The sequence below is a fragment of the Brachyistius frenatus genome, unplaced genomic scaffold, assembly GCF_029030835.1.
Source record: "Brachyistius frenatus isolate BFR_SWC_R1_liver_20210118 unplaced genomic scaffold, ASM2903083v1 Contig_215, whole genome shotgun sequence".
NCBI classification, from domain to species: Eukaryota; Metazoa; Chordata; class Actinopteri; family Embiotocidae; genus Brachyistius; species Brachyistius frenatus.
The window spans coordinates 576,033-603,360 of NW_027210814.1; the positions used below are offsets into that span (position 1 = coordinate 576,033).

The 27,328-nt window shown below is 40.5% G+C and overlaps 3 protein-coding genes across 5 annotated transcripts in view; all 3 read left to right on the forward strand.

Moving 5' to 3' along the window:
- LOC138633300 (leptin receptor gene-related protein) overlaps positions 1-21,872 on the forward strand; it is a 174,482-nt gene extending 152,610 nt beyond the window's left edge. The window contains exons 1-5 of one of the 3 annotated variants that reach the window (XM_069719461.1): positions 15,704-15,707; positions 18,572-18,609; positions 18,990-19,065; positions 19,959-20,145; positions 20,351-21,872. In XM_069719461.1, coding sequence (XP_069575562.1) covers positions 18,594-18,609; positions 18,990-19,065; positions 19,959-20,145; positions 20,351-20,467 — 396 coding nt within the window. In that variant the 5' untranslated portion in view covers positions 15,704-15,707; positions 18,572-18,593 and the 3' untranslated portion in view covers positions 20,468-21,872. Of the gene's footprint in view, positions 1-15,703; positions 15,708-18,413; positions 18,610-18,989; positions 19,066-19,958; positions 20,146-20,350 lie in introns of those variants that run through there. The other 2 variants (XM_069719460.1, XM_069719459.1) reach the window with 2 other exon arrangements.
- Positions 4,649-10,034, forward strand: LOC138633325 (angiopoietin-related protein 3-like). The gene is made up of 7 exons (XM_069719492.1): positions 4,649-5,210; positions 5,617-5,727; positions 6,330-6,450; positions 6,814-6,927; positions 7,695-7,790; positions 8,072-8,344; positions 8,444-10,034. Exons 1-7 carry the CDS (start codon positions 4,713-4,715, stop codon positions 8,662-8,664), a joined length of 1,434 nt encoding a protein of 477 aa, XP_069575593.1. The 5' UTR covers positions 4,649-4,712; the 3' UTR covers positions 8,665-10,034.
- Positions 10,694-16,797, forward strand: LOC138633298 (phosphoglucomutase-1-like). The gene is made up of 11 exons (XM_069719456.1): positions 10,694-10,998; positions 12,332-12,494; positions 12,777-12,923; positions 13,203-13,328; positions 14,095-14,285; positions 14,437-14,591; positions 14,850-14,965; positions 15,094-15,229; positions 15,853-16,036; positions 16,214-16,342; positions 16,538-16,797. The coding sequence occupies exons 1-11, from the start codon at positions 10,741-10,743 to the stop codon at positions 16,625-16,627; spliced, it is 1,695 nt and encodes a 564-aa protein (XP_069575557.1). The 5' UTR covers positions 10,694-10,740; the 3' UTR covers positions 16,628-16,797.
- Positions 21,873-27,328: the final 5,456 nt, after the last annotated feature.

Consider the following 27,328-nt stretch of genomic DNA (forward strand, 5'->3'; position numbering starts at 1 on the left):
ACTAATTGTCATGAACCTTTGTACATTGGAGGATAAAGCTTTCTGGTCTCCCAGTTTTCTTCTAGAACCACCAGTCGGTCAAAGTGTTGATGTATCCAGAGAAATGTCCCAATTTTATTTTATGTGATGAATGTTTGAACAGACAGGATAAATCATACTGACTTTAGTGAGCCCCTTACTCTATCACCATTATGAGGGCAATATTTTTGTTTTGTGAAATGCTGGATAACTGTCAAATAGATTACCAAGAAATTTGGTACAAATATTCATGAGGCCCAGAGGATGAATTATGGTTAATTCCTCTGACTTTTGTATGTAGTGTTACCGCAATTAATAAGTTATCCATTGAAATATGTTAAAATCTATTTGATTGGCAAAAAATGTGGTCCAGACCTTCATGTTTGCCACGTGATCAATTGTTAGAACTTCAGTGATCCCCTAACTTCTCCTCCTTTGACATGATGAGGTTGACATAGCTGTGACTAAAATGTCTTAACAAGTAATGAATGGATTACGAAAGAATTTGGTTCAGACATTTATAGTCGCAGAATATGAATTGTACTGGCTTTGGTGATTCCTTAACTTTTCCTCTTTGTCTTGCTTTAGGATAAGTCAACCTGGTATCATGCCAAACAATGTAATACAGTCATCGGTCCACTATAGGATATTGTGTCAGTGTCACGTTTTCCTCCCCTTGGTGTGAAAAGTAAGGTACCTTAGGTTTAGACACCTAAAGCCACATTTCCACTGATGGAACCAGCTCTACTCTACTCACCTCTACTCACTTTTGGTATCAGATACGTTTCTGGATTTCGTTTTCTCCTGCAGCTCGTATACCCCCTCAAGGTACTGTCAGTGGAGAAGGGGCTTAAAACTACACGGATAAGGTTTAAGAAAGCATAATTGTTTGAGATGAAATATTAATGTTTTTACTTAACTAGGGTTATGCATGTCACATAAGTTACTTAACACACGCTACATAAGTTAAATACGTTATTTTATGGAAGTAACTTACATACATTACTTAAAAACTCTGTCACAGACTCAAACACGAGTCTCCCAGGTAAAACATCCTTAACCTCATCCTTATGTTAATTTGATCACTTTGTCACATGACAATCTTCAACCCTGGACACACATACTTATGTACTTTTCACACCTACATGAGGCAAAAAGTGAAACTGACACGGTTCCTTCTAATGGACTGATGGGTGTATTACATGCTTTGGAGTGATACCAGGGTGGATAATGAGTAAGTGCTAGTATCCGAAAATACAAACCTAAGATAGTCAACTTTTTAGACATTATAACTGTTAGCCTGTCATTGTGAGAATGTTAGCATTACCTCAAAGCACCACTGCATCTAAATAAAGCCTCAAGGAGCCGCTAGCATGGCTGTGGACTTTTAACCTGGTCCTCTGATGATATTTCTGCTCTTGTCGTTGTGTTCATTTCATATTTTATGTTTGCATCTCATCTCTTCTCCTTTCCTCTCTATATTTTTTTTGTCGCGTCTGTGTTGGTTTTGGGCTACAACTGGTTGAGTTCATGTCCTCAGGCCAAGACAACCATGTGTCCCATCACACAAATCCCACATTACATGCCTTACAGTGAAAATCGGAGCCTAAGTTGAAAGCAAAAACCAAACAGGGCGATGTTCATGAAAAGTCTGCGACACGATGCCGCTGGAGGAGCTGCACCCACTGACTTGTGCCCCGCCACGGATGGAAAAGGAATTAGCAAGAATTAGCAAGAAATACTCCTTTTCCATTACCCAAGCAGACAACTGACTCCGAGAGGGATTGTGGTTTGACTGGAGGGAGAGAGAGAAAAAAAAATATCAGGCTTTACTGGACTAAATGACTGCTGACGGACCAACCACATACAGCCGAAAACTTAGCCAACAGGCAAAACTGTTCTCGAAGGCAGTTTCATGGAAAGATTTAGAGTTGCGTCATATCCGAGGAGAAATGTGGGCTATAAATTATAGTTTGTAATTTACTTACAATATTAGGTCAAAAATAAGCTGTTAATCATCAACTAACGCAAATAGATATTTTGGGCCCGCAAAGTGAAATGCATAAGTCATGAGGCTTGCCCGCTGCAGGGTATTAATTTTCCTCCCATTTGACTGTTATTGCAAGTGGAAGCTGCCTCCTGGTGGAAAGTATAGCTGGAGGTTCTGTAACTTGCCAAGAGGCAGGTCCTCTTTTTAGCAAGAATAAACTGAGGGGGTTTTTTTTAGCCTGAAAAAGTGTTCACTGAAGCTTCATATTGATTAAATTATCCGAAACATTTTTCAATCATGCCAGTAATTGTAATCAGTCAATATCAACATGCTTTTTAGGCTTTTTTTTAAAGTATTGTTCAGTGTCTGTTTGACATTCAAAAAAACAACTAAAACCACACAATCCAGATGGAAGAGTTTAAAGTAGTTCAGTCAAACTGAACTGAACTTAAACCCTGTAGTCATGTAACAGCGACCTATGAAATGAGACCAATCAATTGCCCAAAAGGCCACAGACCCTCAACAACAAATGTTATTTCAAATTAAAGATGACTAAATCTAATAAAAGCAGCTGGAATTCGTCTTCATCTACATGCTAGCTGTGCAATAATCTGTTATGAGCTTTGGGGGATTTCAAACAAATGAGTAAATAGTCCGCTTGTATGGTAGATAAATAGTATTATGAAATGTTATCTGCTTTCTAGCAGCAGCCGGAGGCCAAACAGAAAAAGCAATTTAAGTCACAGTAACAGTTAGTGCTCATGATACTGATTTTATCTATGAGGACTGAGAAAAAACTGCTAAAATATCATTAAATTGTGTCATTTTTCAAATTTTAAATATTAAGTTTTGTATATATATGTATATAATAAATCATTTTGGACCTACTTTGGGGACTGCATTGTAGCAGAGTTAAGGCTAACTCTGCTACAATATACCAAATGGTAACATTTATTGTAGATTTAATAATTTACATGGAACCTTACAAATGAAATAAATAGAATGATAAAAAATGAAAATAATGATAATAATAAAAAAAAAATTAGAAAATAAAATTGAGGACACATGTCATATTAAACTTTTTTTTTTCTGGATGAATGGACCCAACAGAGTCAGACTAGCAGTACAGACAGGCTTTTGCTCTCACTTGGCAGAAACTGAGATTAACAAAAAGCTCACTGATCACCTCCATGCTATTTTGCATCATTTGTGACATGCGCACTATGTGGCATTTTGGCAATAGAGCTGCGTAAATAATCTGTAAAAAAAAAAAAAAAAAAGAAAGAAAGAAGGGGCATTGACCACCTGCATGACAGTGACCTTTACACTGAGCAGGAATCACTGGACTGGGTTCCGACAGCACAAGAGAAATGAAACAAGTCAAAACGACTACAGCCATGCTAACAGATCTTTTAGTCTTTAAAATTAGTCAGTTGCATTAATTTTGTATGTTTGCTTGCAAATTTTTGCTAAATAGCACCAATCTTTGTCTATTGTGGAACGTAAATGCCAAAATAGATCTGAGCCATTGTAGAGGCAACTAGCAATATTTCTGATAACTAATGATTTAAACATGTTGTATTTGTGAGCTCAGTGGACCTTCAGTCCCAGTACATGTATGAAAATTATGTTCACTGACTCCCCTTCCCTACCTTGGTTTGTCTCCAATGCCATCTTGCACTCTCCATGACCTCCATTGACTGTTAGATGTTTCGTAATTGTTTGCATCCACACATTTTACCTTCAGAGAGCAGAGGCCTTGGCTGAAGTCTGTGTTGTGGACTGAGTTTGCTGTGTACACACTGTGAGGCGCACACAACCGTCATATGGGTAGTTAATAATTAACGGATCGGCGTTTCTGTTTTCGGGGGATACTCCCTCTCAAAACTGAACGGGAGAATGCACTACAAATGAGAGTCTAGTTTTCATTGATGTGTATGTGTGTGCATCCTCGTGGGTGTAGACATCGGGTTCATTTTAAAACACTTGAGTATGTGCTGAAACTTTACCACAGCTACAAGTACAACTACTTGGGAAAAACACTTGACTTCACCATCATCGCACTTAACCACCTTGATTGATTGATAATTACAGCAAAGAAAACTGTAGCTGTGAGTGATAGCCTGGAGGAACCAGAATAAACTCTTGTCCTTGTAGGGGGGACATGGGTACAGTCTGCTCTTTGAGGGTTAAGACTTGGTTTTAGGATTAGGGTTGGTGTTAGGGTTAGTGTTCGGGTTAGGGTAAGGTTTAGGGTTAAGATTAGGGTAAGGGTTGGTGTCAGGGTTAGGGTTAAGGTAAAGGTTGGTGTTAGGGTTGGTATTAGGATTAGGGTTGGTATTAGGATTAGGGTTAGGGTTGGTATTAGTATTAGGGTTGGTATTAGTATTAGGGTTAGGGTTGGTATTAGGATAAGGGTTGGGATTAGTATTCGTGTTAGGGCTGGTATTAGTATTAGTGTTAGAGTTGGTATTAGGATTAGGGTTGGGATTAGGTTTAGGGTTTGTGTTAGGCGCGCGCTTGGCGTGCAGTGGTGAATGCAACAATTGATCAGATGATGCGGTTAATTATTGACCTGGCTCCATACAGAGTATAAAGCCGTGGGTCTTCACCTCGCAGCTCTTCGTCCAGTCACAGAGGGAGGTGAAGGCTGCCTGTTGTTACCTTGATATCTTCGACAGACAGCTGGAGAAGCAAAAACAACATGAAAGTAACACTTATTCTATTCGTACTTGTCCTGGCTGCCACGTCTGTCCCAGCCCAAGCAGAGCCTCCTGCCCTCCACCTCGAGGTCCCCGTTCAAACCCGGTCCCACTTCGCTGGTCTGGACGACGTGCGTCTCCTGGCGAACGGCCTCCTCCAGCTGGGTCAGAGCTTGCGGGAGTTCGTGCAAAAGACAAAGGGGCAGATCAACGACATCTTCCAGAAGCTCAACATCTTCGACCACTCTTTCTACCAGCTGTCGGTGCTGGCCAGCGAAATCAAGGAGGAGGAAGAGGAGCTGAAGAAGACCACTGTAGTGCTGAAGGCCAACAACGAGGAGAACAAGGGTCTCTCTGAGGAGATCAGCTCCAAGATGGACAGCATCATGCAGGAGAAGAGCCGACTCCAGACAAAGGTGGAGGGCCTGGAGGTTAAACTGAGCAGCCTGTCGCACGGCCTGGTGACGAGCGATCAGGTGACTGAGATCATCGGCCTCAGGGTGAGTGACCCGTGGTTAGACAGGAAACCTGCACTTGGATTGTTGAGCTGGAAATACTTCAGAAATGTAATTTAGATTATGTAACACTAAATATAAAATGTGTACACAAGAACCTCTGGATCAGATGACAACTTTTTTCTTTGGCTTCCTATTATTTTGTGACATATGTGCACAAAAAAGAAATTAAAGTACAAAAAACTACTCATTTCATACTTAGTTTTTAAATGTCATAATGTTCTTTACTAAACAACCTTTTGACAGAATTTTCTTTATGAATACTTACACCACTGACATTAAGAAGTAATGTGTATTTTTATCCGTATTTAAGCTTTGTTTTGCTTTTTTTTTTCTCCCACTACTATGTATAGTATTCTTTTACATGATTCTGAATGTCTGCCCTGAACAGGAGGTGATCCACGGCCAGGAGCAGAGCATCACAGAGCTGCTGAAGGCTGTGAGGGAACAAAGTGACCAGCTCAACCAACAGAGGAAAGAGATTAAGGTCCTGGAGGAAAAGGTAAATAATTACCAGCCATCATAGAATTAATTAGACTGAAGGAGAAACATACATGTCAAATATTAATAATGCAGAGAAAGCTCTTGCTTATTTAGAAAATGAAATATCAGATTCAGGCCTTCTTATTCACCCCAGTATTTCCATACAGTCCCTTAATGAATTAGAAGTTCAAACCTTTAATTTGCTGCTGTGCAAATGAAGGAGCTCTTTCTTCAATCCACTGAGAATATTTTGCCTGCTTCTTGAGTTATGAGCCGCCCTGATGCGTTGCACTGACCGTGCTGGTAGGGAGAAACTTTAATGGAGTCATGCTGCTGTGCTATCCATATAATTGAGAATTTAAATCTTTGGAGGGAGCTGACATCATGAAGGAACTGCCCGTGCTTTTAATACTCGCAGGCTGCGCCTCAGTCCTGAATACATTTGCATTTCGGTCTTGAGAGCTGTAAATTCATGTTTCTAAAAAAAAATCTAAAAAAATCTAGGAGAATTTCTACTTTTGCAAAATAACAACCCAACATTTATTGTGTGGAGCTACAATTCACAGTGAGTCTGAGGATTATGTCTGCAAGGTAAAGTGTTTCCCTGATCATTTTCCACAGTTTACAGCCAACACGCTCGCCCAGGAGACCATTGAGAGGATGTCGGAAATCTTCAACACTGAAGCGCCAACACTCAGCCCTTATCTAACCTCAGGCTCGACCAGTATCGACAAACTGATGAGTAAGATGAGGAGATTTCGGGGAGTTACTTTAGGATTTTGTTATACATTATATCAGCAGGCAAAGAGGTTAAATGCTCAATCGTTCTGGGTCAATACTCATGATTTGCAAATGTGTCCAGGAAATTTCCTGCAATTTTCTGCTTCACATTCACACAGTTTTATAGAGTCAGAGCAAGCAGCTCCTGTGTGTTTCCACAATACTTCCTAAGAAATCAATTATCTCACATTTTTCCTGATAATGCTGCTAATATAAACTGTTGGCCTCCATGTACAATTGTACGTTAGCTTCTCTGCTTTTCAGCGAAACTTTCTTCGGGATAGTTTTAAGTTTCAACATTGGATTTGTGTGATTTTGGACACAGATCTGCCGTCAGACTGCAGCGAGCTGTTCACCAGTGGGGAGCAAGTCAGCGGCATCTACGCCATCAGACCCAATGGATCGGAGCCCTTCATGGCCTTTTGTGACATGAGTAAAGGTACTCCACGTCTCACTAAAAAAAAATCTAACTTTTTCACAGGACAAACCTTCAATTCTTTGAATCACTATTCACTTTTTTATTTTTGTTTTTACTCTTGAAGTCCATTGTAAAGTTGGCATCCTTAACTGATTTTGTGTTTGTGTTGGTGGTGACTTATTGTAGCTCTGATGCAACTACGAACAGTCAACAGTGCGGCTGAGTCAGTCAGATAAAGTACCATCATTTCCTGATATATGAAGGCAATCGGAATTGAATGACAGACTCAGCCACTAACAATTCAAACTCATATACACATAATAGGACTCCAATGAATGATTATTTTCATTATTCATTAATTGCCAATCACAAGATCACAAAGCCCAAAGCTGCATCTTCTGTTTGCTTGATCAGTCCAACCAACCACAACCTAAAAATAATTCATTTATTGTTATATGTGATAAAGGAAAGAAGCAAATGTTCTTGTTTAACAGGCTGCAAATGTCAAGTATTTGACAGAGTTGCTTTTAAAAAAAAAAAAGAAGACAATTAATAAAATGAAACAAAGTATTTGAAAATGTTTTTTTTCCACTCAACTACCTAATTGACTAATTGTTGGAGCTCCAATAGGGGATAACAAAAGCATTTAAATACCTTGAAAAGCTATTGCCAAATAGTGGTCAAAAAGTTGTAGAAGTACGACAGTACATGGGAATCCTAATGACGTGAGCTCTAAAATAAGACATTCATGTTGTTATTTTTTTTCTTTCTTTCTTTCTTTCATAAAGACTACGGAGCAACAGTTATCCAGCGGAGGAGGGATGGTTCAATGAATTTCGACCAAACCTGGGAGAAGTATGAAAATGGTTTTGGAGATTTTGAAGGTGAGACTCTATTTGCCATCGGATGTTAGAAAATCAATTTGTACCTGCATAATTATACATTTGCTTCATATCATGATTGTAATGTTTGTAACTTTATATTGTAAATATCAGTGTCTGTGAGTTGATTGTTCCCTCATGTCCACTGTGAGCCCTCACTCAATTTCACACTTATCAAATACTCAATTTCACGCTTATCAAGTTTAACAAAACACAGTGACTTCTCTCTTTCTCTTTCTCTCTCTCTTTCTCTCTCTCTCTCTCTCTCTCTCTCTCTCTCTCAGGGGAGTTTTGGCTGGGTCTGAGGAGGATCCACTCTCTTTCCTCTCAAGGTAATTCTGTCCTTCACATCCAGCTGGAGGACTGGAAACAGGACGGGCGCCTCATCGAATACAGATTCTACCTTGATGGTCCCGACAGAAACTACACTATTCACCTCACACATCTGTCTGGGAGTCTGCCTGACCTCATGAGCAACCACACGGGCATGATGTTCTCCTCCAAGGACAGGGACCACGACAGGCAGCCGGACTATAACTGTGCTCACCAACAAACAGGTGCAGCAGATGCACACAATGTTTCATTCCCATGTGGGGTTAATGAAGACTTGTCTCCTGGTAGCAGCTGCACAACATGTCATTTCTGTCATCTTCTAGGTGGGTGGTGGTTCAACGCTTGCGGAGACACCAACCTGAATGGGAAATACTTCCACGTGAGACCAAAGGGGCGATCAGAGCGCAAGAGAGGGATCCAGTGGAAGATGAGCCGGAAGGCGTCTTACTCCCTCAGGTTCACCCAGATGTCTCTCCATCGTGTGGCTTCCCCCAGCTCCACCTCCTCCACATCAGCTTCCTCTGAGTCAGGCGTCTTTCTCTGATCCAGCACCTTCACTCTCCTCTGAAAGTTCTCAGTTCAAACTAGCATTAAACAGTGGCCTCTTCTGGAAAGCCTCAGCAGTGCCTAATGTGGGCAGCCGTAGTTTCAGGAGGCCTGGGCAGCGAGGTACATGGCTTCCTCCATGTGTCCCAGTAGATTCAAATCAACCATAAAGAGCACTAAAAAAAGCTGCTGTGTCCCAAACAGAAAACCTAAATAAGAGTTACCCCACATGACGGGGAAAGTGTGCATGTAGTTTCTAACATAACAGAACATCAAAAGATATTGTGAAATCTAACATACACTGAAATACAGTTTAGTTTATTGTAAAGATCCTCATACCAGAGCAGAACATGTATCTTCACTCGCTGCATCGCTGAGGTTAAAGGTTATAGGCAGGAAGTTTAAACAAGGAAATGAGTAGTTTTTGTTTTGGGTCACATTGACTCTCAATATGATAGATCCCAACATTTGGGGCGGCGCCCCTAAAAAGGGCCATGAGATATATTTGCAGGGTCAGGGAGGAAATAACCTGATTTAAAAGAATTCAAAACATACTCATCTCCGTTACAGACTTTTCTTTAATTGGTTTTGTCTTAGAAGATACTGTTTAAATATATTGGCCCTACTGTCCTCTAAACATCATTTAAATATACAATCTAAAGATTGTTTTCACTATTGCTTAAACTGCCTATTATTCTAATTAATCATTTGTCTCATACTTAAATGATGTCAGAAAATAATTAAAAATATCCATTAGAGTTTTCCATCGTTTAGCGATACCTTTGGTGGACTTTTTGGCAATATAGCTTAAAAAATGACTCATTTATGATTAATTGTTTTTTTTTAAAATAGTTTCTAATTACTTCTTTCGTTCGTTCATTTCAATTTATTTAAATGTAACAATCTGCATCAAATGTATTGCGTGTGGCAAAGGACAACAAGAACAACAGTTGGGAATGATTGGTATCGATAACACTCATCTGTACTTTATATTCTCAGTTTTGATATATTTGCTTTATTTTATTTAACTTAAACAAATAAAAGTATGATGGTGACTGCAGATGATTAGATTTTTCACTAAAAATAGCCCTTATCAAACCCTTTTCCTGATTACACCTGCTCAGACCAAGAAAAACTTAGTGTTTTGTAGTTTTTTTATTTTGGGTAATTGTTCGTGATTCTGCTACTGGTCGAGACTTTTTTTTTTACCATCCATATTTCATCCTCGAACTGAAAACACTTTGTTTTGATGCCAAAGTCTAGAACATGAATGAATGATGCGTGTTCATGTTTTTAATACACACTAAAACTCGGAATCTTTTGTACTGTGATGTTAGGAGCACTTAATAAACACTAGAGGGCAGTGTGGTTCCGTCTCCTGCAGATGCTTTCCACTGTGATTTGATTGTGCTGGGTGTATAATTAGATTTGAGATATTATGTTTGTTTTGTAAACAGACTCTTCTATATGTACTCATTTCATTACGCTCTAATTGCTCTTCTCCCTGTCTGTTTTCACAAGCATTAGGAGAGAGTGATATCCTCTCTTGAAATAGTGTTTGATGAGAGATGTCAGCCTTCTTTTTGCATATATCATTACTTGAAGCACAGCTGCAACCCCTCACAGAAGAATAAATTGCTCCCATAACACCTTAATATTTCCACCCTGACACGCCCAAACACGCCCACGCACACACACACACACACACACACACACACACACACACACACACACACACACACACACACACACACACACACACACACACACACACACACACACACACACACACACACACACACACACACTTCTTTGTGACTGGGCGTGCGAGCCTTGACAGTGATCTCCCTGCACATGTGTGAAGGAGTGTCTTCAGTTACTCGGCCTGCCTCTGCACACACACACACACATGAGTTTGAAAGGTTATTTTGGGCTGCAGAAGTACCACTGTAACCCTGCTGAAATAATAGGAGGAGTCAAGCTCTGTACCGTTCCCCGTGTCAACTGGCAGTGGACTTCCCTCTGAAGAGCTCTCTACCCTGCAGCACTAAATTGAAACCTCAGTTTTTAAACTATGGAGAACAGTCCTCTGCAGGTCTTGACCGTCCCTACAGCCCCCTACCCTGACCAGAGACCCAGCACCAGCGGCCTGAGGAAAAAGGTCCACGTGTTTCAGTCCAGGAGGAACTACCTGCACAACTTCATCCAGAGTATCTTCTCCTCCATTGACCTGCGTGACCGCCAGGGTTCAACCGTGGTGGTGGGGGGAGACGGACGCTTCTTCAACCGAGCAGCTATTGAGGTCATCGTGCAGATGGCAGCTGCCAACGGGGTCAGTGTCACCATGTGTGTGGACTTGCTCACGTTGTGTGTGTGTGTGTGTGTGTGTGTTTGTTTGTTTGTTTGTGTGTGTGCATGCTGGTAAGCGGGCGTATGTGTGGGCGGGTGAGTGTGCGCTTGGACAGACCCTACGTGCAGATGACTGCACGTATGTCCGTGTGACCCCACCCTCCCATCCCTTCGTTATCACTGATAGTACCAGCCTCTCAATGACCTGGCTGTGTTTGGGGGAAAGTTTTGGATCAAAACAGATGTTTAAAAGTTAAAGCGTTGTAATAGATAACTTTCAAACTGATTGGCAGGAATTTCAGTACTTCAAATTATTATAAAAACAATAATCAGGATACAAATAAATTAATGGGAATATTAGATGATATCAAAATTGAAAAGAAAAAAGAAACAAACTGATATTGGGTACATATAAATCTTAATTTTAAGTCATATAGAATTTTTGGGTTTATTTTGTTGTTATTGTTAATCAAATGAAATTAGATTTTTTTTTTTTTAAACATTCATGGGTCACTTACTGTTGTTTCCTTGAGTTTTCTGGATTACAGTTGTCCTAAAGTAAAAGTAGCAGCCACTGTGACCCTGCATCAGACTCATCTGTATAACACCTGAGCAAGAAAGTTCCAAATAATACAGCATATACTTATCAAATCTGAGAACATTACAGCCTTACCTAGCATTATGTAAAAAAAGTATTTTATTTTGGTGAAATCATTAATAATTAAGACCTTTTTCCCTCTTGGATTAATGTCTGGTTGGAAAATGATCAAATATTCCCATTTATTTATTGCTCAACAGTAAATATTTACAAAGTAAACCAATATTTTGTGGGCTGAAAGAACAGTGATTATGATGATTAATAAGCAATACAAAGGACTGAGAAAAGTAAAATGTAATGCAATTCAACAGCAGAATAATCTAGGATACGAGGGTGTAAAACAGCAGAATAATCGCAGCTCTGTTGTCTTCAAATAGAAACATATCAAACATGTTCTGTTTTCAGCCTTCTTGCCAACACCAGTAATGAGCTCTTCATGGTCCCCAGGTTTAAATTATACAAACTATGAGCTTCTAATACTTTCTTGGTTGAATGATATATGGAGAGGAATTTTAGACACACTTACGCAGGACAGGACTTTCTCTTGATGTGTCGTAGCTGTCGCACATTAAATTAAATTCTAGTTCTACTTAGGAAGAAGCAGGACACACCAAACCTGATATTCGTCAGCCCTCCCGCCCCTCCCTCTCTCAGATATATCAAGACACACTACGGCCATCTCGGCCAACTCAAACACACCTGTGTGACATTTCCTCAGGTGGGTCGTCTGATCATCGGACACCACGGGCTCATGTCCACGCCGGCCATCTCCTGTGTGATCAGGAAGTACAAAGCCATCGGAGGCATCATCCTCACTGCCAGTCATTACCCCGGTGGACCTGATGGAGACTTTGGCATAAAGTTTAATACAGCCAACGGAGGTATGGTAACTTGAGAGGAGGAAGCATGCAGAGGCATCGGCCAAGTGCACAGCAGTGTTAGGGGAGAAGTCAGGCATTTAACAAGGCTGCACCAGGCCTCATTCAGATATGTGGCTCAGACACTGTTAAAGTTGAGACTTTATGTTGACAGAAATCTGGGGCAAAGTTCAGGCACAGTTTTACCAATAAACATCCAGAATTAAAAAGAATATTATCTTCAGTATAGTGAATGTTTGTAGTTCCATAGTACACAACATGTGAGTAACCTTTTACTGCATCCAGGCCCGGCCAAGGAAGCTGTCACAAACAAGATCTTTCAGATCAGCAGGACCATCGAGGAGTTTGCCATCTGCCCGGGACTGCGAGTGGATCTGACAACTCTGGGAAAGCAGACGTTTGACCTGGAGAACAAGTTCAAACCCTTCACAGGTGAGGTGCAGCATTAGTCTGTCACCTATCACTTCAAATCAAAGGAAGGAGGATGAAGGGAGTGTGAGAGAACAGTGGTACGTGTGGATGGGTGCTTGAATGACTTTATTTTTGAAAGTTCTACATCTTTTGAAATCAACAATTCAACCGCCTATTTAGAAATAAATAAATATGTATTTCATGTAAGCAGATATAAGTGAATTAGTCAGAAGAGGACTTAAAATCAATGGTTTTCTGACGGTTAACACAGCTTTGTTTCTCATTTCTGGTTGTGTCCAGTGGAAATCGTGGACTCTGTGGAGTCCTATGCGAACCTGCTGAGGAACATCTTTGACTTTGCTGCTCTGAAGGAGCTTCTATCGGGCGAGAACCACATCAAGATAAGAATAGATGCCATGCACGGAGGTGAGAGAAAATGTCTCTAGCACACATCTCTGAACTGTAAACAAAACTAAATGTTTTCAAATTAAAAAAGTTTATTCCAATTTTCAAAAAGTCTCCTCAGATCAGGGTTTACGCATTAAACTGTGCTGGATGTAAAATCAGACTGGACCCAACATCCAATCCTCTTTTGTCAGTCTGTTCAGCTCCTCTTTCAATATTTAACAAAAACACAAACATGTCTTAAACACAATAAGAGCAGCACACAGACCAGTGTATGTCTATACATTACTGTCCAGCTTCACTTATATGTGTTTTTTTAATTGTGCCATTTGCAATCTGAAGACATTGGATGTTGATGATGCTCTGTTTGGCCTCTGGGTCACATACAATACTTTGATTCCAATAACACATCTGTCTGTCAATCATGATTCTATAATCTATAGGACTTCCCCATTTCTCTCATTTACCTAATTCATATCATCGATGAGAATGAGCAGCCAATATAACAGAGAAACAAAATAAATTAAAGATCACTGAGGTGTTGTTGCAGCTTTGTTCTATTGTGAGGTAACATGGGCTCATCAGAACTGATTAATTACTAAATCTATTCTGAGTGTCCCCACACACTGAAACAGAAACTCACGGTTGATCCACTGAGAGGCCAACCTGAAGTTTTTATGTTGTTTAGGAATACAAACAGTGTTACTTTGTCCAACACCAGATCTGACTTCAGTGGTTCATCAGTCTTGTCTGGTTCCTGTCTCTGTGTCCTCTGTCTGCTCCCCAGTGGTAGGACCATATGTGAAGAGGATCCTGTGTGAGGAGTTGGGGTGTCCTGCCAATTCTGCCATTAACTGTGTCCCTATGGAGGAGTTTGGGGGTCTCCACCCAGATCCTAACCTCACCTATGCTACAAATCTGGTTGACAGCATGAGAGACGGACAGTATGATTTTGGTGCAGCATTTGATGGTGATGGAGTACGTGCACTGACTTACTATGTCCACTTTTTAATAGAATTTATAAAATTATATCATAAAATGCAGGTTCAAATGATACATATTCACATCTTGAAGTGACGTGAACCAGACAGAGGCCTTGACTTCTTACCTCTCTCCGTCGGCTTTCTAGGACAGTAACGTGATCTTCGGTAAACACGGCTTCTTCGTCACCCCATCTGACTCCGTGGCTGTGATTGCTGACAACATCTTCTGCATCCCATACTTTCAGCACACAGGGGTGAGAGGCTTCGCCCGCAGCATGCCCACAAGTGCAGCCTTAGACAGGTAAAACTTTGGCCTGAATTTTCACAAAGCAACATAAAAAAAAAAACAAGTGCTGCTGCTTTTCAGAGTTATGGCCAAATCTAACACACACAAAAAAATATCTTTAACTAAGATTCAAACATTGCATTTCTTTACATTCACAGATGCAATTTCACAAATACGCATTGCTAATAACAGCTCACTCTTGTTGTGCTCTTTAAGCTGCTGCAAAGGTTCTCTGTGATTTCTTAGAAAAGTCTTTCATCGTATTCCCTGCAGAGTGGCCAAGGCAACAAAAATAGAGCTATATGAAACTCCCACTGGGTGGAAGTTCTTTGGGAATCTAATGGATGCAGGCATGCTGTCTTTGTGTGGAGAGGAAAGCTTTGGTACAGGTACTGTAACTCTTCAGGAAGTTATAGCATCAAAAGATGTTTAATCTTAGTTCAAATACCTCTCGAGAAAAAAAATAAGGTTTTAATTTATCTGTACATGGTAAACTTCATTTAATGTCATTTTTCAGGTGGAGATCATATCCGTGAGAAAGATGGACTTTGGGCTGTGCTGGCATGGCTGTCCATTTTAGCCACCAGAAGGCAGAGCGTGGAAGATATTCTTAAGGACCACTGGGTAAAATACGGAAGGAACTACTTCACCAGGTGAGATGTGGACACACCTGTCAAAACTAGAGTTGTTTCTAAATTACTCTGCTCATTAAAAAAAAATGTATCGTAACAAAAAAGTATTATTTCTAAGTAGAACTACTACTTATTCAATTAGCTACTATAGATGGTAAATGAAACAAGTTAAAAAGATACATACAGGACATGACTGACACCTACCGGAACATTTATGTCATTACAGATTATTAAAGGCTTGAACTACACTGAAAGAAAAATGTAAAATCATGACTTTTGGGATTTCAGTATATTAAAGCTTAATGTAAAATAATAATTTTATCTTGGATACAAGTATTTTGTCCAATGACTTACATTTGGTCACAAATAATGTTAAAAAAAAACTGCATTAGTAAAGAAATGTGCTTTAGAAAGAAGTCATTACAAAATAAATCTGGACTGTTTTCACTAAAAACAAACAGGACAAACAGCTCTAACACTAAACAAGCATCAAAAACAAATAGACATAACTGTAACATTTGCCACATATACATAATATATATATATATATATATATATATATTTTTTTTTTTTAAAGCATTAATTCTGTCATTAACAGCTGTTTGTTGTTGTCGTTGTTGTTGTTTGTTTTTGATGTTGCCCAGATATGACTATGAGCATGTGGACATAGATGCAGCCTGTGAGATGATGGAGGATTTAGAGATTATGATCGCAGACAAGGCCTTCGTGAAGCAGAGATTTGCTGTGGAGGACAAAATCTACCAGGTGGAGAAAGCAGACAACTTTGAGTACACCGATCCAGCAGACAGCACCATCTCCAGGAACCAGGTACAGGATACACACTCTGCTGTGTTTCTGCAGTGATCAGGTTGTTATGTGTGCAGCTAGAGAACGTACCAGCTGGTCACTGGGTATGTTCGTATCCTGTCGGCATCAGAGCCGCTGAGCTGAGCCTGCAAATCCTGAAAGATTCATATGGTCTGTGCCGGGCTGTTGTCACTGCAGGGACTGCGGATAATCTTCTCTGACGGTTCTCGGATCATCTACAGACTCAGTGGCACCGCAACTGACGGTGCAACAGTCCGGATCTACATTGACAGCTATGAGAAGGAGCACATTTTAGAGGACACACAGGTAAAGTATCAAAAAACTCCAAACAGTTTGGTCACAACAGGCAAGACTTGACACGCCTTTGGATCAATGTTGCTGGTTGAGAGGAACCAGACTATGAGCAAGCATAACCTGCATGCTTATGGGGAAATTAACATCAGTGGCATATGGCAGCCAGGTTCATGTTCTCTCTAACCTTATCATCCGTGTTTGGGACAGGTGATGCTGGCACCCCTTGCAACTATCGCTCTGAAGATTTCTCAGCTTCACCACCGGACAGGTCGAAGTGGCCCGTCCATCATCACGTGATTCCTTGTGTGTTTTACTCCTTCATCACTGAAATAATGCCCCTTTTTGTCGTTTTCTTTTTCTGCCCTGATTTTTCTACAAACAGAGCCTCGATTCCAAAGTGTAGCTGCTTTACATGCAACTGTGTGCATTTGAACTAAAGCCAGTGAAATGAAATGTGTAACACATTAAACAGCTTTTTATTTTTGGTTCATGTGTGCCTTGTGTTTTTTTCTTATTCAACAGTAAATAGATATAATAAATAATAATATAAATAAATGTGTTTTAGTCAAATCTGTAATTGTACTTTGCACCAGTGACCCACTAAGCACAAAAGCAGTGTGGTTTCTAAATCATCAGCACTCCTAGTGATCAAAACAACTCATCATGACTTAACGTTGTCCAATTAAACGCAGCATGTGGCTCACAAAGAGTAGTTTCATTTCCTCAGTGAAACTCTTTTATTTTTTATAGAAGCAGTTCTTCTCACATTGTTTTATGACATGGCTCAACATGCTCAGGATGTCTGCTTTATGGCTCCTTAGCACTGAAGTCTATTAAGAGGCAGATTTGAGGGAAATGAGAAAGTAAAATACAGTTTCACACGTGAATTTCCTCGTGCAGCCAGTGCTCATTTTCAAAAGAAAGAGCAGGGTGTTTCCTCCGACTTCAAAGCCTCAAACTATTGTTTGGATCATCCATACTCCTTAATTAAGGGAAATTAAAACTCGTTACTGAACAATAATCTGGTGCTTTGAGTGCTTTGAGGATGGGTGACAACATGCAAGCTCACTCGAGTGTGTACACACAAACACAATACACTCCTCCAACAAGGCAGCCCTGAAATTACAAAGAGCAACAAGGCAACATTAGAATATCGTTTACTAGAAAATAAGATAGCCTTTTAGTTCCATCATGATGAGGAGCCTCATACTTTACTGTCCTGAAAGTGCTACAGCTTCAATATCAGACTAAAGCAGGAAGCATTTAAGCTGTAAAAGGAAAGGAGCCAGCTATATGATTTCCATCTGGACAGCAACCGCACGAGTCTTCAAACATCTGGTCCAGCCCTGTGATCACCAATGCCCTTTGAAGTACTGTACCTTTCTCTGTGTTTAATCTCCATGTTACCTGAAGCACAACAAGAGGAAGACCCACTGAGTTCAGCTCTGGTTCATTTCAGGTCATCTTTTACTTCCACGAACATTTTCAGTCAGATGTTGCACCACTTCAAGACAAAATTGCCGTCTTTGCCCATTGTCAGTTTGCAAGGGTACTACAGAATGAGCCATATTCGAGAGGAGGCAGCTAATGAAGGAGAAAAAGGTACTTTGTGAGAAAAACCCTATGTGCAAACTCATTGACACAATGAGTGGGTCCATTAGCTTCAAAACAGGTAAACCAAATGTACCAAACCTATTCAAATCTAGAATGATTGGGAGTGCTGAGTTATGAAACAGTTTATAATTATACAAACAGAGGTGAAAAGTAACTGAGTACATTCACTCAAGTACTGTTCGTCACAAAAGTTGTAAGTAGTGGATTCAAAAAGTATATTTCCATTTAAAACACGAGAGTGACAGGTGCCACTGAAAGCACGTGAGTCTTTAACCCCCCTCCCCCAGTGACCGCGCGCTCAATCGTCTCGCGCTTGTCGTCACGAGGGATTGCAACAACTACGGGAGCGCGCTAAATCTGATAGACACGAAAATGTGATGGTATAAATCCTGTTTGTTTGGGTTTTGTGTGTGTGTGTTTTTTTGTTTTTAATGGTGCGAGTCATTCTTTCATCCCTCAGCTGGTAATGTCGTTTAAATGCCCGGATGACGTAGCGCTGCTGCAGCTTTAAGACAGTCACGTGACGGAAAAGAAGGAAAACCCGATGGAGGAAGCAGGAAGTTCGCCCACCGAGAAGAAGAGCCCGAGCACGTAAACAATACAAAGAACAGAGCAAAACTCAAAGACAAAGTGTCCCACTTTTATCGCAATGGCCGGCATTAAAGGTATTTTACGTTAGCCTTCGTTGCTCGGCTGTGAGTTAAATGTTTACGTCACGCAGCCGCGCAGCTTGTAAAACTTCGTGAACCTACTTTTCGACATTTCTGAAAACCTTTGCTGAATCATTTCGAAACTCACCGCGAATCGTAAAATTGACTGCGAGCTGTCTTGTTTCCACTATGAGATTACCAGCCTGTTGATAAGTAGTAAGTTATTGGTGTCGCTCGGGTTATAATAACCGGTGAACTCAGCGTTGCAAACAAGTTCATATCAAGTGCTACGAGAATAGCCCGGTTCAGTTTTGTTTCTGGTTCCAACTTCGGACCGAAGCACCTCTCTGCTGCTGCAGCGGCCGTAAAGATCCTCATGTCTCTTGTTCTTCCAGCACTGGTTGGTTTGTCCTTCAGTGGAGCCATTGGACTGACATTTCTTCTGCTGGGTTGTGCACTGGAACAGTACGGGTAGGTTCTCTTCAAACATGGCAAAATGCAGGATGATAAAAATGGATTAGAGAATAACACACACACACACAAGACAAGAAAAGTTCATTGAGTAATCCAACAATAAAAGATGAGTCTTCAAGATTATAGTAAAAAAAAAAAATAATCAAGCAATATAAATTAATATATATGTAATATTATTTATATTAATTTATATTGCTTGATTATTTACATATAGAAATAAATACATGGAATATAGTAAGACAGTAAATTAATATTAGACTAGAATATATCACGATTAACAGTAAAATGGTGAGAACACAAGGTCGAATAATATAAATAACAATGTTGATGGTGAGATGTGTAAAAAAAAAAGATAAAGGTTGAAAAAGGATGGTAAAAATCTGCCCAACAGAGACCTGCAAATTTGATAAAACTCCAGAAATGCTACAATTTCCATAATGCCTTTCATTAGAGCCCCTCTGCTCAGTAAACACACTCTTTTCCAATCCAACATTCCTAGTTTTTAAAGCAGGCTTTCTCTTTTAAAATTTCAAACTCAGGTTGAGATTAAAGTTTATTACCTCAGAGTTGAAAATCTTCCCTAGAGCTGAGACGGTCATACTACTGTTTTCATGTGTAAAACAGGGCGGTCCTCCTTTTTTTAGAAGTTTCATTTTGTTGAGGATGAGGGAGGAGAAGTTTTTTTTAAGTGTTTTGTTTCAGTGTAATATTACGTTGAATGGTTCCATGCTCACTTGTCTATTGTGAAATGAAAAGTCCCTTGCTTGTTGTGATTTCTTTGTCCATTGGACTCTTGAGACAGAGCTAATGCCCATGCATTAGTACCACTCAACACATTCATGTTATCTTGTGTCATAAAATCACTGACCGCTCCACACCTGTTTCTGCAGGGTATACTGGCCGCTGTTTGTCCTCATTTTCTACGTATTGAGCCCCATCCCGACCTTCATATCCAGACGTCTCAGCGACGACACCGACTCCTCCAGCAATGCATGCAGAGAGCTGGCCTACTTCATAACAACTGGCATCGTCGTATCATCTTTTGGGCTGCCTATTATACTTGCCCGCAACTTCACCGTGAGTTCTCTTTACTCGTGCTGAAATATTTGATTTCCCTGCGGTAAACACAGCAGCCATTTTTTAATTACTTGGTATAGATGAAACCTTGCTTTCAGCAGCACCGTAGAAAATGGTAATACATTTATCTGTAGGTGAGGACAGAGCAAACACATGGCTACCGATATTCTTTGGCCACTTCAGTGAGGATATTTCTCTCCTGCAGATCCAGTGGGGCGCCTGCGGTCTGGTGATGACGGGGAACGCCGTCATCTTCCTCACCATCCTCGGCTTCTTTGTGGTGTTTGGAGGTGGGGACGACTTCAGCTGGGAGCAGTGGTAGAGGACAGTTTGGGAAAGTGGACTGACAGATGGGTGGGTGGGTAGGTGGATAGTTGAATGAACGGACTGCAGACTGAGGGGCACACGTGTCCTGCACTCAATGAGGGGGATGATGCTCAAGTGTAGGCTGCAAAATGTCATACCAAACCAGCAGGCCGACTTTTATATTAGGGGCAGATTAGGGTTGGAGACAATACTGTATGCCCTATTAATGTGCCTTATGTCTGGGACCAGGTAGACACTGACGCCTTTAGCCCTCCTGTGCACTATCACTATCCATCTTCACCCGTGTATTTTTGCTTGTCTTGCCTTTGTTTCAACCCCCAAATCACCCTGCTCACCGCAGCTATCTGCTATTTCATTACGCCTCAGTTAATCAATATCATAAAGGGATCTTAAAGACTATTATAATATACACTGCAAAGCTTTCTGCATTTTGTCTCCTCATTGTTCAAGGGGGAGAGGCGATACTGAATTCTGGCTTGCTTATTTTGAGCAGACAGAAAGCCAGGGCAAGTTAACTTAACCCATGCTATTTGACAGCTAGTTACAGGACTCCTAATCAGGTAAACAGATATTTGTATGATGTGTGTAGTTGTTGGTTTTGGGTTTTTTTTTTGCCTCAAGACTTTAAAGCCTTACTTTCTGTTCTGGTGCAATTGTTTACATTTTCGCCAAAGATCGTTTCAGACTGCAGAAATGGAGCAGATTCACCACAGAGCTGTGGGTTTTGATTCATGCTGTGCAGTAACGTGATCCTCAACAGTCAGGCCGAGGCGTCGGAAAGAGCGCTGCTTTTGTGCAGACGGTCTAGAGACGGTAGACGCGTTCATTTTATACTCCTACAAATTCATGCTGTCGACAAAAAAAATCATGAAGTCTATTTTTACATGATGAATGGTAAATACTGTCCTTCTTGGCCAAGTGCACTTTGTCCTAATGGAGAGCCACTCCTGTAAACTCATTCATGAATGCCTTACACAATGTATGTTTTAATTAACAGAGAAATTTCTATTTTGGTTTCTGGTTGTTTTTGTGTTTAATAATGAGGTTGCCATTGAAACCTGTAACTGTAAATTAATAATGCATCCTTTTCTTCTATTTTGTTCTCAATAACTGACAATTAATGAGGTTCTGAAGTTTGTGTATTGGCCCATGTCACCAGATATGTCCCTAATATCTGATACACAACTGCTTTACTTGGGGAAATGTTATGTTGTATGTTTGTAACAGACATATTCAATACTGTCTCCAGATGAGGAAGTTTGTTTTCTCTGTTGTGACTCCCAAACCCCCGCTTTGGAAACACTATGTAGCCCTTCAGAGCTCTCATGTTTTATTTGATAAACTCCTGACTGCATTTTGTTTTCTAACATTAATTAAAACTGTCTGTGTAGTGAAGCAAATGTGCTCTCTCTGTCTGGCTGCTTCCAGCTGAGGATGTGATGAGAACGATGTGCGCAGAGATGGACGGAGCACTTGATTTGATTAGTGTAACGCTCGTCTCATTGCCAGTGTTGATGGGTGACGCATTCAATCGGACACCTGCACGTTATTTCTGCAGTGCAGCAGCAGCAGAAGTGAGAGGAGCGAACCTCGGTAACGGCCTCCCACGAGACGCCGACTGGAAGAGAAGCAGTGACGGTGAAGTGTGTTTCTGTCTGGCGAGACTGTGCGAGCGAAACCCTGTGCTCCTGACTGACAGACATACAGGTGAACAGCTGCTAAATACTTTCCATATTTTGCGATATTCAACAAATAACATGAAACCGCTTCATGTTTTGCCAACCCGCATATATTTTCCACTGAAAACAACATATTTCCGCTTTCTTGTCTGTTTTGCTATTTCAAAACACACGAGCATTAATATTAAATACAGTTTGGCAACATTTCCAGCTGTGAGCAAGCTGCGTAACAAAAGAATGATAAAAGCCAACATTGTCTTGTCTGTTGAGGATTAAATAGGATGTGAATGAAATGCAGATGCAGACAGCTCCAGTGGTTTAATTTCACTCTCTATTCACGTGAGTCAGGAATTCTGCACTGAAGGTGCTTCACTGATTTGCATGTGAAGCTGAGTGCTCCCCCCCCCCCACAAACAAAAGCAATCCACACCATGCAGATGAATTATTATTTATATATAAAAATAAAAACATCTGTGATTCCAGTTATTGCATTTCGCAAGGGAGGGACAGAATGTTCGGCATTACATCCCGCAGGCAGGTTAGTTGCTGTATCAGTGTTGCTGTGAGAAAAGCACTTATGAAGAATATCAAAGTTGTATATACACAGTATGTAGTACATATATAATGCCCACGCTGCACTGAAATACTTGGTTGTTGTCGAGCTTGAAAACAATTTGGCATTTTAGAGATCAAAGTAAGTCGGGTCAAAGTGTCTCTGGAGGTCTTTTAAAATTCCCTGAAGTCGTCCAAATAGCTGCACAAAGACGAGACGTGCCGTCACGTGAAGACAGGTGAGAGGTGGAGAGCGACTGGGAGCTTTTGTGCCGTTGGACTTGACATTCTGACTCCAGTGACAAGACATTAACTCGATGGACACAGCCCAGTACAACTGTGTGGAACAGCGCCAGAGGGTTGCACTTTTGCTCACGTGGGTACTCTGCAGAGCCAAATTTAGACACATGGGCAACATGGTGTCTATCAGCAATAGAAAGAGACTATAATGCGTCTGTGGATCATGACATCTGTTAACTACATACTTTATGAAGTATGAAGCTGGGGATGGAGCGATCCCAACTCCTACGTTTGATCAGCCTGATTTTTAAAGAAGAACTCACTACCACCTCGATTACTTCAGTGACACCGCTGCAATTTGAGTCATGCTTTTAAACCGCAAAACAGCTCGTCTATAGAACATTTTAGAAAAGGGATGAATACGGAGTGCGTTTACTAAACACAATCTGTGGGGAAGAAAGGCGTTGCTGAGAAAATTAAAAAAAAAGATGAAAGGGAAGATGAAGAAAAACGTGGCCCGTGGACACCCATTCATCTCTCTTCCAGGACAGCTGTTGCTTGGCAACAACCAATGCATCAGAATTTTACTAAAACATCCCCCAAGCCTGGCCTTGAACACAACACACTGCAACACAGTGTCGAGCAACATCTACTTTGTTGCGCTGTACTGCAGCTCTGGTAGCCACAGTGTCAACACACAGCTCAGTGCAACACAACACGGATGAAAGAGAATTAGGCAATGCAACAGGAGAACACATCCCAATGCAGCATGGGGCAACACAAAGTGAGCAACCGTGCAATGGCACGATTGGAGACAGGTCTAACCACTAGAGGCAGATACACAGCTAAAGAACATTTTAAAAAAGATTCCGAAAAATGTAAATAGGCCGATAATGTTTAGCATATCTAAAAAACAACAAAAAAACAACGTTATAATTATCTTTAGAAATGAAAATTAGCCTATATTTATTGTTACGTCAAGGTAAATTATTATCCTATATTATCACCCACTAAAGCAGTATCAAAAGAGCTGAAGGCAATACAAAAATCGCGTATTAAATAATAAACAGACAACGTATGCTATGTGCCTTTCAGATTCGTAGTATGCGCTCTTTTATTTAAAGAAACGATCATCTGAAGCACTTCAGGGAGTCGATGAACGATAAATAGCCTGAGAAGGGTTGTCGCCTCATTACGTACGGTGCCAGATCCGTACCCCGCTCTGGCTGGGAGTCAAATGAATAACGGGCAGCCCGTAGCGGGGTAGGCAAGAGAGGGCGTGCACGCTGACGAGCCATTGGTACGAGGTAGGATTTGCGTCGCCCAACTTAAAGCCAATCGATGCGCTCGCGGGGTCGTGAGAGGGAACGAGCGCGAACCGCACAAATGGAACCTGATAAAAAGGGACGCGCGAGCATTTGTAGCGCGCGAGAGAAACAGAGGAGCACACGGTTGTCTTATCTCGGTGACATCAGCGCGTCAGTCAGCGGATAATACCCGAACACCGGTAAGAGACTGCGTTAAACCGCCGTGTGAAATACACAAGATGAATGTTCTTCATCTCCCAGTGCAAAAAAAAAAAAAAAAAAAAAATCCAGGATTTTAATCTTTCGTCGACCTTATCCTGTCTACACTGTGGTATTTTTTTTTTTTTTTTTTTAGCTCCTCGCTTAAAAACAAACAACCCGTGCGACATTTTGGAAGTTTTGATATATTTGTCCCGTATTGGCTAAAGAGGTGTGCAAAAATGAGGTTTCGTAATGTTCAGTTGGCCGGTTTCCGTCATTTGAGCTGAACCGAAGCTATTTTCGAAGAAACATGATCGTCAAGTGTCTTGAGTTGCACAGGAAGGTCTTTAGTCCTAGGACGCAGGTTTCTCGTCTTATCTGTGAGCTGTGCCTCTTATCTCTCTCTCTCTCGGGACTTTGCATTGCAGGCATCTCTCTTCCTTTTTAAGTCTAGTTTTGTCGGTGCGTGTCTAATGTGAACCACTTTTTTTTTTTTTTTTTTTAAACGAATGATGTGTTGCTCTGTAAAACCGTAGAGTGTATATAAAAGCTGCAGACAGAGCCTGCACAAATGAAGTATGATGATAAGGTCAAACAAGGTGAACGCATTATTCCAGTGACAGAGACGTAAATACAAAGAAGCAAGTGAGTTTAAAATAAGTGGGAGTTTGGGATAGTTGAGATGTGGGTGGTGGGGAAAAAAAAAGAGGAAATATGTAAATGGTGGAAAAGTCCGTAAACCCACAATTACACATAAAGGCAGTGTTGGCTGGTTCGGTCTTTAAACTAAATGTCATAACCATTACAGTAAGTCAGTCCATTTAACCACGATGTTTGAATCAAGATGAGGTCAGCCAAGATGTCATGAAGATATATTGCACTATTTAGACTCATTATTTTTCTTCTGAGGGAGAAGTCAAAGTAATAGTCCTGCAGGGACTTAATGTATCTGACTTGTGTCAATACAGACTCAATAGTGACATGTATAAAGTGGGGATGGCTGGAACAGTTTTGCATTCATCCTCTCCCTTGTAGTGACTGTTTTTGCTGAATCTTTCAAACTTTGATTAAAGCCCCCCCACTGTTTGTCATCTCAGTGTAATAAATCACTTGACATCTGTCGAAGCATGTGACATGGGTGATGTATGGAGGGACCCAAAGTGCTCCACTGTCGCAATTCGTTTTCAGTAGCACAACAGTAGTCGTTGTTTGGTGCAGAGTATATTGGTAAAAGTAACACAGAACCATTTAAATGCTAATATACTAGTCAGACACACTTAACTGAGGGCTTTGGAGCTGCTCTGTGATTTTGGCTTTCAGCACTGTTCACAATGAATGCTATTGTTTAATAAAATAGAAGCAAAAAAAAATTGTTGTTGGATTTAAATTTGTTTCATTTAGCAATTTTTAATATTAAAACTTAAAGTCTCAATCAGTTTTCATGATAAAATGTTGGTTTTCTATTGCAACATGTCTGGCAGGTCCACTGGAGACTGAGGTTGTAAAGCTTTAGCAGGGTTTATTTGAATCACAGCTGCAAATAAATAATATTTTCATCATCAATTTACCTTTTGATTATTTTCTTTATTAATATATTAGTTGTTTAGTCTATAAAATGTCAGACATGTTGTCCAAAGTATCCCAAAGCTTAAAGGGCAACTTGAACTCTGTTGTTGTTTTCCGGATCAACAGTCTTCAACCAAATATTCATTTTTATTATCACGAAGGACTAAAGGAACCAGACAATATTTCATTTGTTTTGATCAATTATCCAAATAATTGGTGATTAATTTTATGTTGATGAACTAATGAATCAGTTGACTCACTTTAAAGTTGCTTTTTAAATTAGCGTCATTTGAATTCCAAACTATAAGAATAAAAAACACTGATTCGTCACTGCAACACTACCGTTGCCCATTTATTTCTAAATCAATTTTAGAGCTGTGTGCTGGTTTTTGTATTCCACTCAAGCTCCTCTGTTATACCAGTGTAGTGACATTTCCCCGGCATGTCATCATGTTACACTTCTGAAATTCAGCAGCATTTTTCTTTAAGCCCCATTCAAAGCGTTTGTGTGGTCTGTCCGGTCATGAGGTTTTAACTCCACTTGCCCCTGCACCTTTTTTCTGTCAGCACTGAAACAACAGGGCACATACAGAACATCCAGCTTGTTGTTAAAAGGGCCGTCAGACTGATGACTCATTTACTGGCTGCTTAGTGGCATTACTGATGATGTGGTCACTTTACTGCCTTCTCCGTCACTGAACGATGTGTCGCCTCTAGCTGATGCGCAAGGTATTTTGTTTTACTGTTATACTGGGAGCTGTGATGCAAATCCAGCTGACTGGGAATAGAGAAAGCATGACTGGGAATAGAGAAAGCATGACTGGGAATAGAGAAAGCATTGTGTGTGTGTGTGTGTGTGTGTGTGTGTGTGTGTGTGTGTGTGTGTGTGTGTGTGTGTGTGTGTGTGTGTGTGTGTGTCTCAAGTGCTGAATGTTACACTGAGCTGTGATTGCAATGGCAGTTCAAAACTGTAACAATTGAACTAGATCGCTAATTCAAAGCGGTCAAAAGCAACCGCCATCACACTTCTTTGGGTCAAAACTAGCCAGTCTATATTGTCTTATTTTTTTTACATTATGTGAAATTATGTTGAAAGAGCTCATTGTTTCTTGTGTTTCTTGTAATGTTTGTCATAGAAAAAGCGTGGTCCCCTAAGAGATTGTGATATTATCAGCGGTCTTTGTTGTGAACCTAAGATTAGTCATGTAGTTTCGAGCTGCCAAAATACTGTAGTTAGTCAGTGTGTTTTGTTCTTGCAATTATATTGCTGTGCTGTGTGATATGCATAATTGTAATCCATATATTCTCTGT

Bases quoted from the DNA above. Each gene is read 5' to 3' on its own strand.
- LOC138633325 (XM_069719492.1), top strand. From the start codon at position 4,713: ATGAAAGTAACACTTATTCTATTCGTACTTGTCCTGGCTGCCACGTCT. The intron at 6,928-7,694 runs GTACTCCACGTC...TCTTTCATAAAG, and splicing joins CTTTTGTGACATGAGTAAAG to ACTACGGAGCAACAGTTATC. The intron at 8,345-8,443 runs GTGCAGCAGATG...GTCATCTTCTAG, and splicing joins CTGTGCTCACCAACAAACAG to GTGGGTGGTGGTTCAACGCT.
- LOC138633298 (XM_069719456.1), top strand. From the start codon at position 10,741: ATGGAGAACAGTCCTCTGCAGGTCTTGACCGTCCCTACAGCCCCCTAC. The intron at 12,495-12,776 runs GTATGGTAACTT...TACTGCATCCAG, and splicing joins GTTTAATACAGCCAACGGAG to GCCCGGCCAAGGAAGCTGTC. The intron at 14,592-14,849 runs GTAAAACTTTGG...TATTCCCTGCAG, and splicing joins ACAAGTGCAGCCTTAGACAG to AGTGGCCAAGGCAACAAAAA.